The sequence below is a fragment of the Grampus griseus genome (genome assembly GCF_964374135.1).
Source record: "Grampus griseus genome assembly, chromosome: 11".
NCBI classification, from domain to species: Eukaryota; Metazoa; Chordata; class Mammalia; order Artiodactyla; family Delphinidae; genus Grampus; species Grampus griseus.
In genome coordinates, this window is record NC_139005.1 from 16,413,319 (window position 1) to 16,431,218 (window position 17,900).

General features: G+C 37.4%; 1 protein-coding gene across 2 annotated transcripts in view; it reads left to right on the forward strand.

The window, feature by feature from the left end:
* The window catches only part of SLCO1C1 (solute carrier organic anion transporter family member 1C1), a gene marked incomplete at both ends in the record, with an annotated part of 47,579 nt that overhangs the window by 15,718 nt on the left and 13,961 nt on the right, over positions 1-17,900 (forward strand). The window contains 6 exons of one of the 2 annotated variants that reach the window (XM_082666524.1): positions 2,236-2,360; positions 5,977-6,123; positions 7,675-7,773; positions 9,633-9,878; positions 10,891-11,055; positions 16,875-17,070. In XM_082666524.1, the coding sequence (XP_082522650.1) occupies positions 2,236-2,360; positions 5,977-6,123; positions 7,675-7,773; positions 9,633-9,878; positions 10,891-11,055; positions 16,875-17,070 (978 nt within the window). The remainder of the gene's footprint in view (positions 1-2,235; positions 2,361-5,976; positions 6,124-7,674; positions 7,774-9,632; positions 9,879-10,890; positions 11,056-16,874; positions 17,071-17,900) is intronic. The other variant, XM_082666525.1, reaches the window with a different exon arrangement.

Genomic DNA, 17,900 nt, shown 5'->3' on the forward strand with positions numbered 1-17,900 from the left:
CTCAAACTCTGATGGACACTGGAATCACCGGAGGCTCTTGGTAAAATGTAGATTCTGATTCAGTAGCTCTGGGGTTGTACAAATTAGCATGTACAAATCTCAGCCTGTTGCTCAGATATAAAAGAAATATATTTTTCCCCCAAACTCAACTTGATTTCTGCGTTCAGCCCCTTTTCATCAGAATGGCAAAAACGTAATCTCAGTCAATTTGTCCCTAACCTCTATCCATGTTCCCAGGGGTTGCTTACATTGCAGGGAGCTTTACATGATAGTAAAGGAGAAGATTGTGGGAGGGGAGGTCTTGGTGTTATCAGTAGTCCTCTGTCAGCTGATGCTGCTGGTCTGCAGACCACACCTCGGGTAGTAAGGACACAGATCATTGCAAAGACTTTACCTCCTCAGAATGGGATGGGAAGACAGAGGAGAGTTTTGAGCAGAATGGCACAATCTGACTTTTTTTTTTTTTTACGGTACGCGGGCCTCTCACTGTTGTGGCGTCTCCCGTTGCGGAGCACAGGCTCCGGATGCGCAGGCTCAGCGGCCATGGCTCACGGGCTTAGTTGCTCCGCGGCACATGGGATCTTCCCGGACCGGGGCACGAACCCGTGTCCCCTGCATCGGCAGGCGGACTCTCAACCACTGCGCCACCAGGGAAGCCCCCTGCCATATTTTTAAAGGGACACAGTGACTACAGATTGGGAAAATAACTCCGGAGGGGCAAATGGGAAAGCAGACAGACTATTTAGGAGGCTACTGTAGAACTTCACGCATATTGTCAGTCGGGGTTGGAAGCCAGGTCAGAACTAATATCCCTGATTTAAAATCATTTATACCATTGGTCCCCTGTTCAATTGTTTGTCTCATCCAATAGAACCTAAATAGGCACAGACCATATCTATAATCCCCATTTTACAACTAAGGAAAACGAAATTTGGAAAGGTTAATTGCTTTTTCTCAGTGTCATAGATAGTAATTAGTGACACAGGCGGCACTTACATAAAATTCTATTTATTCAAAATCTAAATAATTATGCGTGCAGCAGTTGCCTTTTGATAGATTAAACTGAAAGCTCAAGTAATTAAAAATTTTCAAAATACTACATAATTGCTATTGACAGTCATCTTAAAGAGTCTTTAGGCATTATAATAGTCTCTGGTATTATATTTAAAATTATATTTACCATGATTTTAATACTAAATGCTCTCCTCTGTAGCTAGAAATTAAAAAACAGTTATCCTCATTAAGTGGTTCTTAACCAATTGTGGTCAAGGACCCATTTTGATAAAAGTGACAAAAACTATGAACCTCTTCCCTTAAATACTCACATACATACAAAAATGTTCTTACTTTTCCAGTGGGGTTCATAGACCCATTGAGGTGTAGGTTATGCAACACTGATAATAAGGTAACTGACTTATCAATCTGAATATATTAGTAACTCAATACATCTTGTCCCTATTACGCTGAATAGGTTTTTACTATTGATATTTCAAACATCACTATGATTATTAGCCTTTAGTCACATAGTGCCTGAACAAAATGAGAATCAAGGTGATGTGATGTCCTTGTATCAGGTACCTCTACTCTGAAGGGTGCATGTAGGGCAAAGAAATTGGCTCCTCAAGGATAATTTGAGAGGGAGTATGGCACTGGGGGGCCGTAGATAGAATGATCGCAACCCTACCATTCGGCACTGGCTCTTCAATCCAGCTGCTATGGTAACCTTATAAACAGAGGAAAGGGTGAAATTAGAAATAACTTAGAGCCAGATTAATAAACTGAAGAGGAAAAGGATACCATCTAGAAAAATGGTTCAAAAAGCCCATGTATCATGATCAGTTCTCTAGAAACCACATTTCAGGTGTTCTACTACATTTACAACTCTAAGTACAGTGTGCCAACGGCCATGATTGTTAAATTATTGCTTTTAGAGATAATCATGATTTTATGAAAGGTTGGATATTTTTTCACCAATCGAGTAGGTGATTACAGTCATTATTTTATATTAAAATGAGCCTCTCTAAATCATTCTTTTATTTTCTTTCATGACACTGGGTAATTGGTTCAAATATGGTGTAATATCTGTGAACTAAATGCTGGTTTGGTTTAGTGATTCAGATTCTGCAAGAGCTATAAACTCAACCAGGTCCCCTACTGAGTCAAGTAGTACACATACAATATTTTTAGCATGATGTTAAATGAGCTCGTAGTAAAGAAAATGCTTTTTTTATACAGGTACAGATATGAAAGGTATTCTCCCTTCTCCAATTCCACTTTCAGCATCTCTCCATGTTTCCTGGGGTCAAACAGTCCATTACCAATCTCAGTTATGGAAAAATCACAATCCAAAATAAATAATGGTAAGATGATTATTTTTTACTTGACTAAACAAGCTCTTTTGAAAGACGTTACAGGTGCTTTAATATGAACAAAAAGTATCTATGTGATTTTTTGCTGTCAAAAGCTTTACTACTTAAGTTGAGATATTATAGTGCCATAAAAATTCCTAGAATATAAAGCAGAGATGCGATCCTAAGAAAATATGCAGACAATCAAATACTATGGAAAGATGGGGCATTAATTGCTGGTGACTGAGCAAAGCTTCCAGTGGTTCCAAACAAGGCACGCTGTGAAACAGGGTAAAACTAGTTCAGCATGTACAAACCTCAGCCTGTTGCTCAGATATAAAAGAAATATATTTTTCCCCCAAACTCAACTTGATTTCTGCGTTCAGCCCCTTTTCATCAGAATGGCAAAAACGTAATCTCAGTCAATTTGTCCCTAACCTCTATCCATGTTCCCAGGGGTTGCTTACATTGCAGGGAGCTTTACGTTATAGTAAAGGAGAAGATTGTGGGAGGGGAGGTCTTGGTGTTATCAGTAGTCCTCTGTCAGCCTAAATATCTAAAATCCCTCTGGCTACAGAGTTTGTTCATACATGTCATCTTGGGGTCATCTTATGTCCATGTTCGTGTCCTTTTTAGCACAGTGGCTCTCTCTGATGCAAAAGTGACCATCATGGAAACATGGAAATAATTCTGCTTTCCACACAAGAGAGGATTTGGGGAATTTCGTTAGCATATCCAGAATTCCACATGGCTGACCCATACTGCAAAGCAAGGCTATGTGTGGGCCACCCTTGGGAGCATGGGAACCATCTCTTCTGTGTTACTCTAGGCATTGGAAACCCTGTGAAGAGGCAGGGGCAGGGATGCCTAGCTATACTGTGCAGCCATCTCATCTTCAGGATCTTGCTACCTCCCTGAGTTCTTCCTGGCCACAGTGGCACAGGTTCTCTTCACTCATGGAGTCCATGAATCTACCCACAGGTGTCTGCTGTGTCTCTGGGGTGCTGCACTGGCAGGTGCTCAAATCCTGTCTCCATAGCCTTTTAGCATAAATATGCTCAACACCTCCTCCCCGCCACCCTCATCTTACTCCCTACCCCTAGGCTGGGGAATCCATTTCTACAGAGGCAGTGTATCATCTTCTTTATATACCTGCTACTCATCTAAATCTTTTATCTACACCATAAAACCTTTTCACTCCCCTAACATCCTCATTAATTCTTCCTTCTGAGATGTCCTTTTCCTGGTCAATGAACCTGAGAAGTCTGGCTGTTTGAATGAAGGGAAGGGCCAAAAGATTAAAAGAAATATTGAAACATGAGGGGTGAAAATGGGGTGATCATAAACATGTAAACAAATGTACCCTGTCATGCTATATGAAAAGAAAGCATTCTAGAAGAAAAAGCAAATGTGAAAAAAGGTAATAGGTAAATTCAGGAGGGCATACAAAAATCAATGGATGAGAACAGAGGGCTTGTTTATAGAAGAATATAATGGACAGTAAGTTTAATTCAGGTCCATATAAAGAGGCAAGGAGATGAGCTGAAGAATTTGGACTTTCACCTGTACACAGTGTAGAGTCACTGAAGATATTTTATTTTGTTCTTGGTTCTGACAGTCAGGGGAGGGACATGGTATAAGTGACAATACAACTAGTCAGGAAATACTTAAGCCTTTAATGTTAAAAAGAGAGGCATAGGGTTTAGGGTGGGGAATGAAAATTTTTTAATGTAAAGAGACGAGTTATTAGGCAGGTCCAGAGTGTAAGACTCACAACTCATCCTTTTCTTTCCTTTAGATGAGATCCTGCTCCCTTAAAGTCATAGATTTATGTGGATATTAGACATAGTGGACACAAGGCTTATCCTAAAGGGGTTCGTGGGGTAAATAGAGGACTCTTCTCAAAAATGCTTTGCGCACAAACCCCATTTCACCCAAATACTCTAGAACAGAGCTCTCCACGGGAACTTCTGTGATGATGGAAATGTTCTGTATCTATACTGTCCAGTACAATAGCTATTAGTTGCACGAGACTACTGAGTACTTGAAATATAGCCAGTGTGACTGAGAAATGGAATTTTAATTTCATGTTATTTTTATTAATTTAAATTTCAATAGCCACATGTGGCTTGTAGTCGCTGTACTGGAATGCACAAAGCTAAGGTGTCTACACGTATCTACAAGACTCCTCTACCAACAAGCATAGAACCCCACAAATGTCAGGGCTGGAACTGACATTGGAATCAATTTTTTTTTTTTTTTTTTTTTTTTTTTTTTTGCGGTACGCAGGCCTCTCACTGTTGAGGCCTCTCCCGTTGTGGAGCACAGGCTCCGGACGCGCAGGCTCAGCGGCCATGGCTCACGGACCCAGCCGCTCCGCGGCATGTGAGATCTTCCCAGACCGGGGCACGAACCCGTGTCCCCTGCATCGGCGGGCGGACTCTCAACCACTGCGCCACCAGGGGAGCTCTGGAATCAATTTTTAAAAAGGAGTCCCCATTATATTTTGGGGAGTGGAATAGAAATCCAGAGAAGATAAGTGAAAAATCCCTGGTCACTTGGCTACATTTCTAGAAGAGGCAGAATCAGAACTAAAAGCAACATGACTACATAGTAATCTTTTCTGTCAGAGTCTGACTCACCTGTACAAAAGCGCTCATCCCAGTTCTTCATAACCCATACTTTACCTTCAAAAATCACTTTCAAGGTTACTAGAGGAGAAGATATCTCCTGCCTCATAGGATTATTAGCAGAATTCAATTTGAAAATGTCTGCAAACCACTTAGCCCAGTGCCTTGCTTTCCACACAAGAGAGGATTTGGGGAATTTCGTTAACATGTCCGGAATTCCACATGGCTGACCCAGAAGTGGTGATTTCTTTATAGGTGGTTAATATTATTGCTTTTATTAAAGTCACCAAACTCTTCAAAGTATATTTAATTTATTATATGGGAGTAATTACTCTACTTCACATGTTCATATTAAGACATGACTTTTATGAAAGCATTTTAAAATTGTTAGCTTTGAATTTCCCTCTAAAAATACTGTCAAAAGGTTCTTTTTGTTGGAATAGTTATACAACTGAGGCATATAAGGTTTTAACTTTTTATATGAATTTGTTTCTGAAACGTGAGCCCTTAACATGGCCATTCACTATCAAACAATTATAACTGTAGGCAATGATGTTCAAATTTGAAGTATCAACCATATAAAATTTTGAATTTCAGATAAAACTTGTTCAGCAATAAAATTACAAGTGATTTCTGTTGCAAAATAGAAAAGTGTGAAGATTAAGGTGAGAAAAGCCTTGTTCAAATTTTTGTATTTTGTCCCAGACAGGATATTGAATGTTACTGGAGTGCAGAAATTCAAAGAATTCATTATAAATATGAAATAAAAAGAAAGAAAATAAGAAATAAGGGGACAGGAACAAGAAGCAATAGATTTCCTTCTTCTCTGGGGGATTTACACTGCCTAAAATATCTTGCTCAAACTCCTATCAAATTAGGTTTATGGCAAATTTCACTTCTGCATTCTAATGCAACTTTAGGACAACTTGTAGACATGCTGAATAAATGTTTAACTTCGATAGTGATCGAATTTCAACCTCATTTGCTTTCCTTTCAAGAATGTGAAATTGATGCCAGCTCCTCCATGTGGGCTTATGTCTTCCTGGGGAACCTTCTTCGTGGCATTGGAGAAACTCCCATTCAGCCTCTAGGCATCGCCTACCTTGATGATTTCGCTAATGAGGACAATGCGGCTTTCTATATTGGTAATGTCCACCTCATTCATCTTCTTGGGACACAGGGTACCTGGTTTTCTCAACTTCATTCTCAACTAAATAGGGTGTGGAAGGTTTTATACTTCATATCCAACTCCTTTATTCAGTTCGCATTTTTCTGAAGTCCACACTGAGGATTTGGATAGCGAAGGAACTTCAGTTAGAAGGACCTATTGCATTAGGGAAAGAATATCAGATTAAAAGTAAATATCTGTGAGCTCAGCTGCTGTGATATATGACTTGTGCAAGTATCTTCATGGATACAGAAGAAGGACAAGAGCAAGGCCTGAGCCAACCATACGTCTGGACAGGCCCCAGCAGATAAACCAGCAGCTAAAATCACAAAACCCAAAATACAGCAAACTCCAAAGGTAAACGAATGGAAGCAGTATTTATCGAGTGCCTCTTATGTCTCGGAAGCTAAATTTGTTCTGTTTCATACATTAGTCTTGATTTTGGGGGTTCTGACCTTTTGAGAGTCTCACCCTCAGAGACAGAAGGACAAGATTTAAATTCATTGAGGGGGCTGTAGGTAGGTCCATGGTATGGTTCTGCCCTGGCTACTCACACAGAACTCCAGAGGTCTCTGATGATATCCAAGCATGCTGTAGTTAAAAACAGGGCACCAGTTCTAATGGAAAACTGTAGCATAGATTAGGACCTAGAATTGGAACAGAAGCCCATGGCACATGCTAGGCAATTACTCTGGGGACCAGAGGAAAGACTGCAGCCAAGAGATGCACACAGGCATCAGGGTGTCCCCGTCCTGTCCAGGAGCTCAGAGCCTGCTCACTCTGCTTTGCCCTCTCTTCTATTCTGAAAAGGATCTGGTAACTGCTATTTACTCCTCCAGTTAATTTAAATCACTCTCCCAGGGATATGTGTGTAAGCTCAGTGATGAAATGAAAGGCAGATGGGAGATATTTTTCAAGGAAGAGCAATCTTTCTGGTTACTAGAAATGGTGTCATTTGGGAGATCTGCTCCACCAGCCTGTTAAAGCTGCCCAGGTGGGTCATGAGCGTTCCAGAGGACACCTCTCCCCTCTCCCAAGTCTAGCTCCTTTGCTGGCTGCATAGTTACTGCATTTGCAGATGGTCCCCCAGAAGCTCTGAATGCAAGCACATTTCATTAACATGGAAGAAATCAATTTTAATGTCAAAACAAGTTTTATGTTTAACTGACCATAAAAGGTTTTTGAAAGACTGTCAAAATAGTATAATTCTGATTTTTATCACTAGGGGGAATCTAATCCTAGGGAGTAAAATTTGCTCCATTTGGGGAAATTAACTTCTTCAGAGTCTTAGTGTTACTTTCTTACTAAGAGATAATTAATGCCTTAAAAACGTTCATCCTTCTTCCAACACTGAGGAGGACTTGGTTTCCGATTCAATGAGGCTGAAAAATTGACAAATCGAGCACACTTAAGGGAAGAGTTGAGGAAACATTTTCAGTGACTAACTGAATCTTATGCGCATTTCTTGTTTAAAAACGACTTTACAAGAGCAAAGAAATTGCATTTTTTTTTTTTTTTTTTGGTGCAGGGTGTGTGCAGACGGTTGCAATTATAGGACCAATCTTTGGCTTCCTGTTAGGCTCATTATGTGCCAAACTGTATGTTGACATTGGCTTTGTAAATCTAGGTAAGGGAGTTTATTTCTATTTATTCATTTACTTTATTTAGTTACTGTAATTTTTTAATAGGAATAGTATAGAAAATATCAAGTTGCCTTTTTATAAAATGACAGGATGGTAGTCTTTCATAAAGTGGAAATAATCCATGGAAAACTTATTACTGATACAATCATCACACATGATTATATGTGTATGGAATATGAAAAATAGGTGGTGATTAGAACCGGATGACCCATAGTTTGTTATTCGGATGTATTAGTTTCCACTTCTGGTCTCCCAGTTCAAAGGCATTCCAGCTTAGTTAAGACTAACAACTGTGGTTACTTGTTGGCTCTTGTTGGTTTCAGGTGAATCAACATTTACTGCAGTCGCATCAATTGATAACATATTTCTGGACTTGTCAGAAAGGCCAAAGATTGAAAGTCTTCTGGCAACTAAAATTTCCTTATTTAATGTACGAGTCTTTTTTAGTAGAAGGCATATTATAGTGAGACTAACTTTCCTTCTGGGCGAATGCTTGTGGAGGGAATAAATGGAGGCCTCATCTTTCCATAGTTATTAATTTGTTTCTTTCCTTATATAAGATGTAGTCCCTTGACACAGATAAAATTCATCTGGTTTTTTTAAAGACACCCTAGAAAGCAGTTAAAAAACAAGAAAACAAGTTTCATTTTTACAAATTCTGGAATTGCATTGTCATTAGTGTGTATTATAAATGATTATCGTGTGTTAAAAAAGAATGCAAAACTCTTGGGCTAGTTGTTCTTTTTTAATCAAATAAGCTGGAATACACATTCCAAAAATTTTATTCATTTATTCATTATTACTACCAAATTTATTTCACATCTACTCTATCTCAAGTGATGTTCTACCACAGCGAACAAGATATTGGGCTGGCCAAAAAGTTCGCTCGGCTTTTTCTGTAAGATGTCATGGAAAAACCAGAGTGAAATTTTGGCCAACCTAATAGTTGTGTTCCTTTACTTCATGAAGTTTAAAATCTGGTCGTGGAGACTGATATACATAAGAAAGTGTTGGTGTGATGAGTGGTACAGAGAAAAATTGTGAAAGGGAAGCAATGCACATGCAGTGGTAAACTAGTTAAAACACTGTAGTGAGTATAACGTAGTACCAATTGAGCCTAGTTGTCAAAGGATTCTCATAGAATGTTGTAGAGGTAGAGTATAATAATATGTTTCATAGGTTCTTATATAGCAAAAAAAAGCTTGATTTGGTTAAAAAACTTTGTCAATGCTTACTTTTTAGTCAAATAAGAAATAGTATCAAAAATAAAATTTTATGATGATTAGATATTGATGTTTTAATTACATATACAAATCTTGCTTTGGACCTAGAATAGCTCTGAAGTATTCTCAATTATCATTTAATAAATAACATTCTGAGTGGCTCAGACTAGATTTGGGCCAGAGGGCATAGGGCGTAACTTTTTCTTCCAGTAAAGTCTTAGACAAACATTCAATATGTAAATCAGATGAAAGTGGTACTCATGTGGGGTAGCTGGCAGAAGGTTTGAAGCCCTCATAATTCTTTCTCACATGTTGCTTTTTTCCTGTCATGGGTCCAGACAGAAGCCCAGAGCAGAGTGAGACCCCTTCCAGTATGCAGACTCTATACTTTTAATCAAAGAAACAAAAGGAGAAATAATCATGCTCTGAAAACACCCTCTTTCCTTCAAAAAGCAAGATAACAATAATGTTCAGATTAGAAAAGGTTATCATGTATGAATTATTAGGTATTTTTATGATGTGATAGAGGTAACATTTGGATTTTTTTTTTTAAAAAAGAGGACCCTTCAACACACTAGCTTTGCTGTATATGCTCTTTGGCCACCCTCTCTCTTTTTCAGATCATATAACCATCACCCCAAAGGATCCACAGTGGGTGGGTGCCTGGTGGCTTGGCTATCTAATAGCAGGAAGCATAAGTCTGCTGGCAGCTGTGCCTTTCTGGTATTTACCAAAGAGTCTACCAAGACCCCGGAGCAGAGAGGATTCCAATTCCTCCTCTGAGAAATCGAAGTTTATTACAGATGATCACACAGACTACCAAACACCTCTTGGAGAAAAAGCAAAAATCATGGAAATGGCAAGAGGTGAGCCAGATTCTCCTTGATTTTGAAACATTTTCCATTTTCCTGTTGAAACTTTATAGGCGATCTATAAATAATACCCCTCTCTCCACTTCATGTGTTCAGAAAAAACTGAGAAACTGTACAGGAAGCAGAGATGAAGATTATGAAAAGGTCAGCTTTATTACTGGGAAACTGATTGAAGAACTTGACCCAGAGTCTTGGTAACCTTCTTTGCTGCTGTCCCCACCTTTACACTTCCTCAGTGTAGACCTTGCAACTGCCCCTCCCTGAGAGGGCTGTTTCACATTCACCTGGGTGGACAGAAAAGAGTGAATCTTCAGGGCTTGTGGCCTTTTAACAGATGGCATCCACCCACTTGAAAATGTGCTCCAGTGCATGTGTTCCACTAGTGATCAAAGGAGTGTGGCATACGGCCAAAGGTCAGACATGTTCTAGCGAATACCCTCCACATGGAAAAGGGTGGCCATGAGAAAGATTGGTCCCCCTCAACTGGCCCAGCAATACTGACATTTATAGAAAATCGTCACATTTCTGTTTGGCTGTGTAAAAGAAGAAGGGAGAATGCCAAAGCTCATTTCTAACAATAATTAACTGGAGATAACTTTCATATTCCCTTCTCTGCACCTATGACCCAAGTTTGAAGGAGAGAGACCAGAAAACTCAAGTTCTTAATGTCCTGTCCATGACTCCCAGCTCAATGGTGAGGGAGTATTCTTATCCCTTGTGTCTTTTACCCACATCAGAGGAATCTGTTCCTGTCTGACACTCTAATTTATAATCTAGATTTTATGCCTGTAGAAGTGAGTGCTTATGTCTGGATCTGAGCCTGGCCGGAACTCAGCCCTGACTTGTGCCAATGCCTTAATATCTAGAGTGCGTGTGTGCACCACGCTATAAATGCTCCTCAGAACCATAACAATGAGACTCGGCCTCTAAGCCCTGATGCCACGGCTGTATCTTCTGCCAAGTGTGACACTGTCTTTAATTACTCCATGCTATTTTTGTCTCATAGATTTTCTTCCATCACTGAAGAGTCTTTTTGGAAATCCAGTGTACTTCTTATATTTGTGTGCAAGCACCGTTCAGTTCAATTCCTTATTTGGCATGGTGACTTATAAACCGAAGTACATTGAGCAACAGTATGGGCAGTCATCCTCTAAGGCCAACTTTGTTATCGGTATGCTTCTCTGTCCTTCTGCTTTCCAATAGGAAATATCAGCTGTGTCTTGTTAATCCTTAGTAATTTAAGAGAAATTGTTCCAATATTTAGACTGAAGGTAACTTGTGGCATTTCAAAAAGTAAGCGAAAAAATCTAGCAGAGTAAAATATTTAGATAGTCTGTGGTACGACTTTGTAGCAAAAATTGTTCAGAACTATGTGTGAATGACCACGAGAATATCACATAGACCAAATATGCATTTTATTAGGAGATTGTTAGTACTGGATATTTGTCTTTCAAGTGTAGCTGAAACCTCATAACAGTGGCCATTTTACCTGAACAGTTTCTAGGATTACAAAAGGTAAGTATTCAGACAGGTTAAAAGGTGTGCATTGCAAAACAAAGTTTGTGTTTGCTCAGAGTTGAAAGACTTCTCTGATTCCTGGCATTTGGGTTACTTAAAAGGACTGTGTTTCTAGCCCAGCAGGACAGTCAATAAGAGACATATTCAAGGGCAAAAAAAAAAAAAAAAAAAAGATGATGAATGAAGAAGAACCAGAATCTCCAAATATATAACCACCATCCTATAAGCAATTGGATACTTTAAAACCTGGATTAGCTCCTTTAGTCCACAAAAGTGTTATTTAATGCTACTGTTTCAAAGTATAAAACATATTCTATTCCTTTGGACATGTTCCTTTATGATAGGAGACTCCAATGGCTTAAAATAATTTCTTCTTCATAAAATATTTTAAAAATTGCTCTATTCATCTATCTCTGAAAGAGACCAGGGTGTGTGTGTGTGTGTGAGGAAACAACTGAGCATATTTTGGGATGTATAAATTTCTTATAATAAACCTGGATAATGGGCACTTAGCAGACGCAATTCTAATTGACTCTTTGAACTGCTGCCCTTCCCCTAAATTCTAAATGTGAAGGCTATAGTCACTGTTGAATTTTACTTTCAACATTAATTGGTTCCAATTAATTTAATTTTATTATTTAATGGTTGACCTGAAGAAATATTGATATTTTAGCGTTTTTTTTTAAACCCCACACCCCATCCATGCCAATCAAAGCTTTATACTGACTTTACGAAGACTAGAAGAGGAATGAAATTTTGACATTCTTTTTATTTTAACATTTCTTTTGTGTTTAGAGACATAACTTATAAGCAACAGTTAGGTCTACAGACCTTAAATGTATAGCTCAGCTGGATAAATGTTTACATGTGTATTATCTGTGCGGTGGATCATTATCCAGAACACGTAGCACAATTCAGTTCCCCAGAAGGCTCCCTCAAAACTTCTCCTACCCAATGCTCTTCTCCAAGTTAATAACTATTTGGAACTCCACCATTATCGATCAGTCTTGCCTGTTTTTGAACTTTATATAAATGGAGTAAGTTATGTACTCTTTCATAACTAGCTTTTTTCAGTGGAAGTGAAATCTACAAGATTCATTCATGTTACTGCGTGTAGTCGTGGTTTGTTCTTCTCGTCGCTGTGTAATATCCCATTATACAAATATACCACAGTTTATTTGTTTTCTTGTTGATGGACATTTGGATTGTTTACTGCTTTGGGCTATCATAAGTAACACTGCGTGAACATTCCACACATATTTTGGTAGGCAGATTCACCCATTTGTCTTGGCTATATCCCGGAGTAGAATTGCTGGATCATAGGGAATATGTTTCGATCTGGCTGATATTGCCAAAATATTTCATCAAAGAGTCGTGCAAATGTTCACTCCCATTAGAAGTGTAAGAATGCTCCAATTGCTCCATATCCTTCTAATGTTTGGTATTGTCAGTCTTTTTCACTATAACCATTCTTACGGAGTGTGATGGTATCTTATTGTGGCTTAATTTGCATTCATCTGCTGACTAACTATGTTGAGCATTTTTTCCCAGGCTTGTTGGTCATTTCATTATCTTTTGTTAATTCTGTTTGAGTCGTTTGCCCATTTTAATTGGATTGTCAATCTTTTTCTTATTGGTTTGTAGGCGTACTGTATTTTTTCTTGATACAAGTTCTTTATTGAATATATGTTTTGCAAATATTTTCTCACAGACTTCAATTTGCCTTTTCACTCTTCTTAATTTTAATCAAGTCCAATTTTAATCTTTTCCTCTTTCATTAGTGGTATTTTGAGCCTGTTTTAAGAAATCTTTGTCAAACCCCAAGGTTATGAAAATGTTTTCTTAATATTGCTCCTAGTAGGTAAAAATCCTATACTCTGAAAACTATGAAACATTGATGAAGGAAATTGAAGATGATACAAAAAATGGAAAGATATCCCACACTCTTGGATTGGAAGAATTAAAATTGCCCTTACTACCCAAGGCAATCTATAAGTTTAACGCAATCCCTATCAAAATACCATGACAGGAATAAAGACACAGACCTACTAGAGAATGGGCTTGAGGATATGAGGAGGGGGAAAGGTAAGCTGTGACAAAGCGAGAGAGAGGCATGGACATATATACACTACCAAACATAAGGTAGATAGCTAGTGGGAAGCAGCCACATAGCACAGGGAGACTGGCCCTGTGCTTTGTGACCGCCTGGAGGGGTGAGATAGGGAGGGTGGGAGGGAGGGAGACGCAAGAGGGAAGAGATATGGGAACATATGTATCTGTATAACTGATTCACTTTGTTATAAAGCAGAAACACACCATTGTAAAGCAATTATACTCCAATAAAGATGTAAAATAAAATAAAAACATTGCTCCTAGTAGATTGTTTTAACTTTCACATTTAGGTTATAATCCATTTCAAAGTATTTTTTTCAAAGTATGTTCACATAATACAAAGTATTTTTGTGTTATGTGAAGGAGGTCAACATTCATTTATCAAAATGAAGAGACCATCTTCTCCCCATGAATTGTAGTGAAGAACATACCTTTAAGTATATGTCTATTTCTCATTATTCAACATGTGCACAACACTTAGAGATTTGGGGGCCTTTGATTGCTCCTACTAGAATGATGAATAAGTTCTTTAAAATTTTCCAGTTGAAAAGTTCATTTCATAAAGGAAAATTAAGGGTCTTTGGGGGGGAAGTTACTTAGAAAAGAAATGAAATTACATGTAATCTCATTCCTTTATTAAGTAGATAATAAATGAAATATGTTTTACCTGTAAAATTATCTTTAAGAGTAATTAGCACAGATGAAAGAATGTGAGATTCTGAGAGATTCAATGGCCTGCCCAATATCATGCCTATGTATCATACCTACATACATGCATGACATAGCCAGGAATAACATTATTTCCCCTGAGCTTCTGAGTTGTATTTCCTCACTGGGCATAATTATTTTTGGAAAACTGTCAGGAAGAATCTGATTAATAATTATCTTTTGAATTGTGGCTGATTGATTTCTTTTAATCCATGACCCTACTCTGTATACTGAAATGGACTCTGAGAGCCAAACAAACTCATCATCAGAATTTTTTGAGCCAGCTATCAGAGGTTGCCTGGAACTCTAATTCCTCATAGTTTCTGGCATATCTATAGATAATTCAAGTACTTTTGTGAGAGCTAAGTAAAAAATGTTTAGTAATTCCACGTCATTATAACTAGGATACTTTCCTGAGTGCATTGTAATTTTAAATTATTAAGTATGGGATACAGCAGAGTAAGGGAAGTGGGTAAATTATTCAACATCCCTAACATTTGTTTTGATTTTCCATAGAATGGTGAAAAGAAATGCATCACTGGGTTAAAATAAAGATGAAAAAAGACATATAAAATGGATTGTAAATGCACATAGCTCTCATTCAACAAATATATTTTCTCCCTTTCTTCGCTTTTTCTTTCCTACCCCTCTTTTCTCCTTCAGCTTTTTTCTTTGGATTATGGGAGAATGACCCTTTCTGTAATAAAATATGGGAAAGGCACAAAAAAGACACATTTCCCTTCTCTCAGAGAAAGCATTTGATATGACGTGGAGGAAAGAATAAACAGAAATTTCCCTAAAGTGTTCAAGGGCCGACTGATCCAATGAAAATTTATTTTACTGTACATGTTTTTATATGTTGGTCACATTCTTTCTAAAGTTTAGAAATAGCATTTTCTTGTGTTAATTTTGCAAATAAAATGAAAGAAAAATAAACAACAATAATTTTTCAAAGTCAGGGACTAGAAAGTATGTGATAAAATGGTTTTGTTTTGTTTTTAAAGGGTATGGGCTTTAAAAAAATTTCCATTCCAATTTCTACTGAAAGAAATTTGATTAGACAGCTGAATCTTTCATTTAGGCTTTTCCTATCACTATGAAGTTACATGGACATGATCTTTCCTTTTCCTTAATACACAGATTGCAATTCTTTATTTTTGCTTAATTTCTTGAAATTTTTTGATTAAATAAGATAGTAAGTAGTAGACAAGATACATCAACACTGACTATCATTGACAATGATTATCATTCTCAATTTTTGGAGATGTTACACAGACAAATAAGGAAAAATTAAGAGAACTGTTTGAGAAAAGATGATCATAAGAGAAAGCATTATTATTTTTGTGGCTAAGCTAGCATAGTAAATTTAGAATTGTATTATGATGTGTTCTAGAATTAAGTAAAGTTACAGTAAAAACCTGTGAGGTGATGGAAAACTATCTTAATTTGTGAGGGGAAAAAAAACCCTCTTATTATGCCCAAGAAGGATGGCTAATTTTACTTCTTTGTCTGCACCCAACTGGTTATATGAATATGTAAATTTTTCTTGCATTTTTTTCTCCCTGTAAAGTAAAAATCTTAATACTTATTTCTTCTAACATTAGAGTAATATTGTGAGGGTCCATGATATAACCAAGACTTTTACTTCACTGGGAAAAAAGCTTTAAAAACATCCTAAAGTACTATTATTACTATAGCTCATTACTGTTTCATCCTAACTGGCTAAGGCTTTCATGCACCTGTATGGGAATCAAAGTTTCCAGTTTACATCGTAATTCTGCTGAGCATCTCGAAACAGTTTACACATTCCTCGTAACTCTTGTTTGGGATAGTAACAAAGAATAGGGTCTTTAACTTGAACAAGTGTGCTGAAATAATAATAGTAATTAATAATACTAAAATATACAATAATAAACTATCTTGTAGCTTTCCTGATATTTGGATAAACATAAATATTAAATTCAAGAGAAATCATATAAAATAAACTGAAACAAACTGTAGGTGCTAGGATTAAATTATAGCTAATGTTTCCAGTTGGAATATTTAGATGGTAAAGATTTTATTGGGTTGGCCAAAAAGTTTGTTTGGTTACTGAATACGTCGTTCAATAAAGTTCTTGGTGAAAATGAAAAATGTCTTATTTTTACTTTAAACCAAATGAACTTTTTGACCAACACAGTAGGAGCGACATATTTTATGGTGTGAGTGGGAAAAGTGTGCAATGAAGAAATCAATGTGAAATTTCTCATTAAATGACTCATTAAATGACTCAAAAATACCTAAGATGAAAGAAAAGAAGCTTCGGGAGGCAAGAAGCACATCTCATATGCTGTTCAGGAACTTCGCCATCACATTGGCCCTTCAGGGACAGCTTATAGATCCTAGGGAACTTGAAAGGGAGAATCACGTTGGCAGTATATGTGAAATGTGCTACTAATCTTTTTTGAAATCATGTCATAATTTAGTTATCTTGAAACAGGAGAGTAACTATTAACTAATTATTAAATATTTCTATATTTCTATAACTTAAATTAACCAAGTAGTTAATAATAAGTCAGAAACTATTGTATAATTTTGTAAAATCCCTTAGAAAGTTTGTGTGAGTGTACTCATATTTCTTTTAGAGATTCACAAAATTTTCTTTTTCCTCAGGGCTCATCAATATACCTGCAGTGGCCTTTGGAATATTCTCTGGGGGGATAGTCATGAAAAAATTCAGAATCAGTGTGTGTGGAGCCGCAAAGCTCTACTTGGGATCATCTGTCCTTGGGTACCTCCTATTCCTTTCCCTTTTTGCATTGGGCTGTGAAAATTCTGATGTGGCAGGACTAACAGTCTCCTACCAAGGGTATGTTCACTCATTAAGTAATCTGAGGAGATTGCCTTGTTTAATCAAATTATTGATAGAGTTTCAAAATAAGATAATTTAATTTTTAAGCATTGTAACTAAGAAAAAGAAGTTAATGTTTTATTATGGGATAGTGGATATTATGGAATAGTGGACAATGCTTATGACATATAAGCTGTTACTGTCACCAAAATCTGTCATTTCCTTTGAATCTGAATGTGTTAGAGAAATATAAAGAATGCCAAATCCACATCTTACTTTAGGGCAGCAACCTGATAGTGGAAAATACAGACCTTGAATTTGGCCTCTGCCCATTCTTAGTGAAGTGACATTGTACGAGTTATTTAATGTAGCCTCAATTTTTGCATTTTAAAAATAGAAATAATAACTGCCTCTTAAGGTTTTGTAAGGCGAGATGATATACACGAAAGTGATTAGTTCTTACCTGGCACAAAATAGATGTGCCACTCATGGAAACAATTGTATTTTTTTTCTTTGAACACCTAGATAACTGGAATGGTCTCTGGGCCACACTTTATAGTCTCTGTTACTCAAATCAAGGGAAATTTCAGGAGAAAATGGCTATGCCTCAACCCAGTGACCCACATTCCAGCTCTCTTTAGCTCTCTGCAGCTGATCACAAGAATATTTATTGATGCTTTCAGACTTATGCCATCCTGCCTGGGGTGGGTGATTAGTTTCCAGGGTCTAAAGGCTGGGTCTTAAAACTACTTCACCCTTCCCCTCCAAGAGTCCTTGCTATCACTCTACCCTGAACCGGAGTTACCAGAGGCAGTTCTCTTCATCCTTCTACCTATCTATACATTATT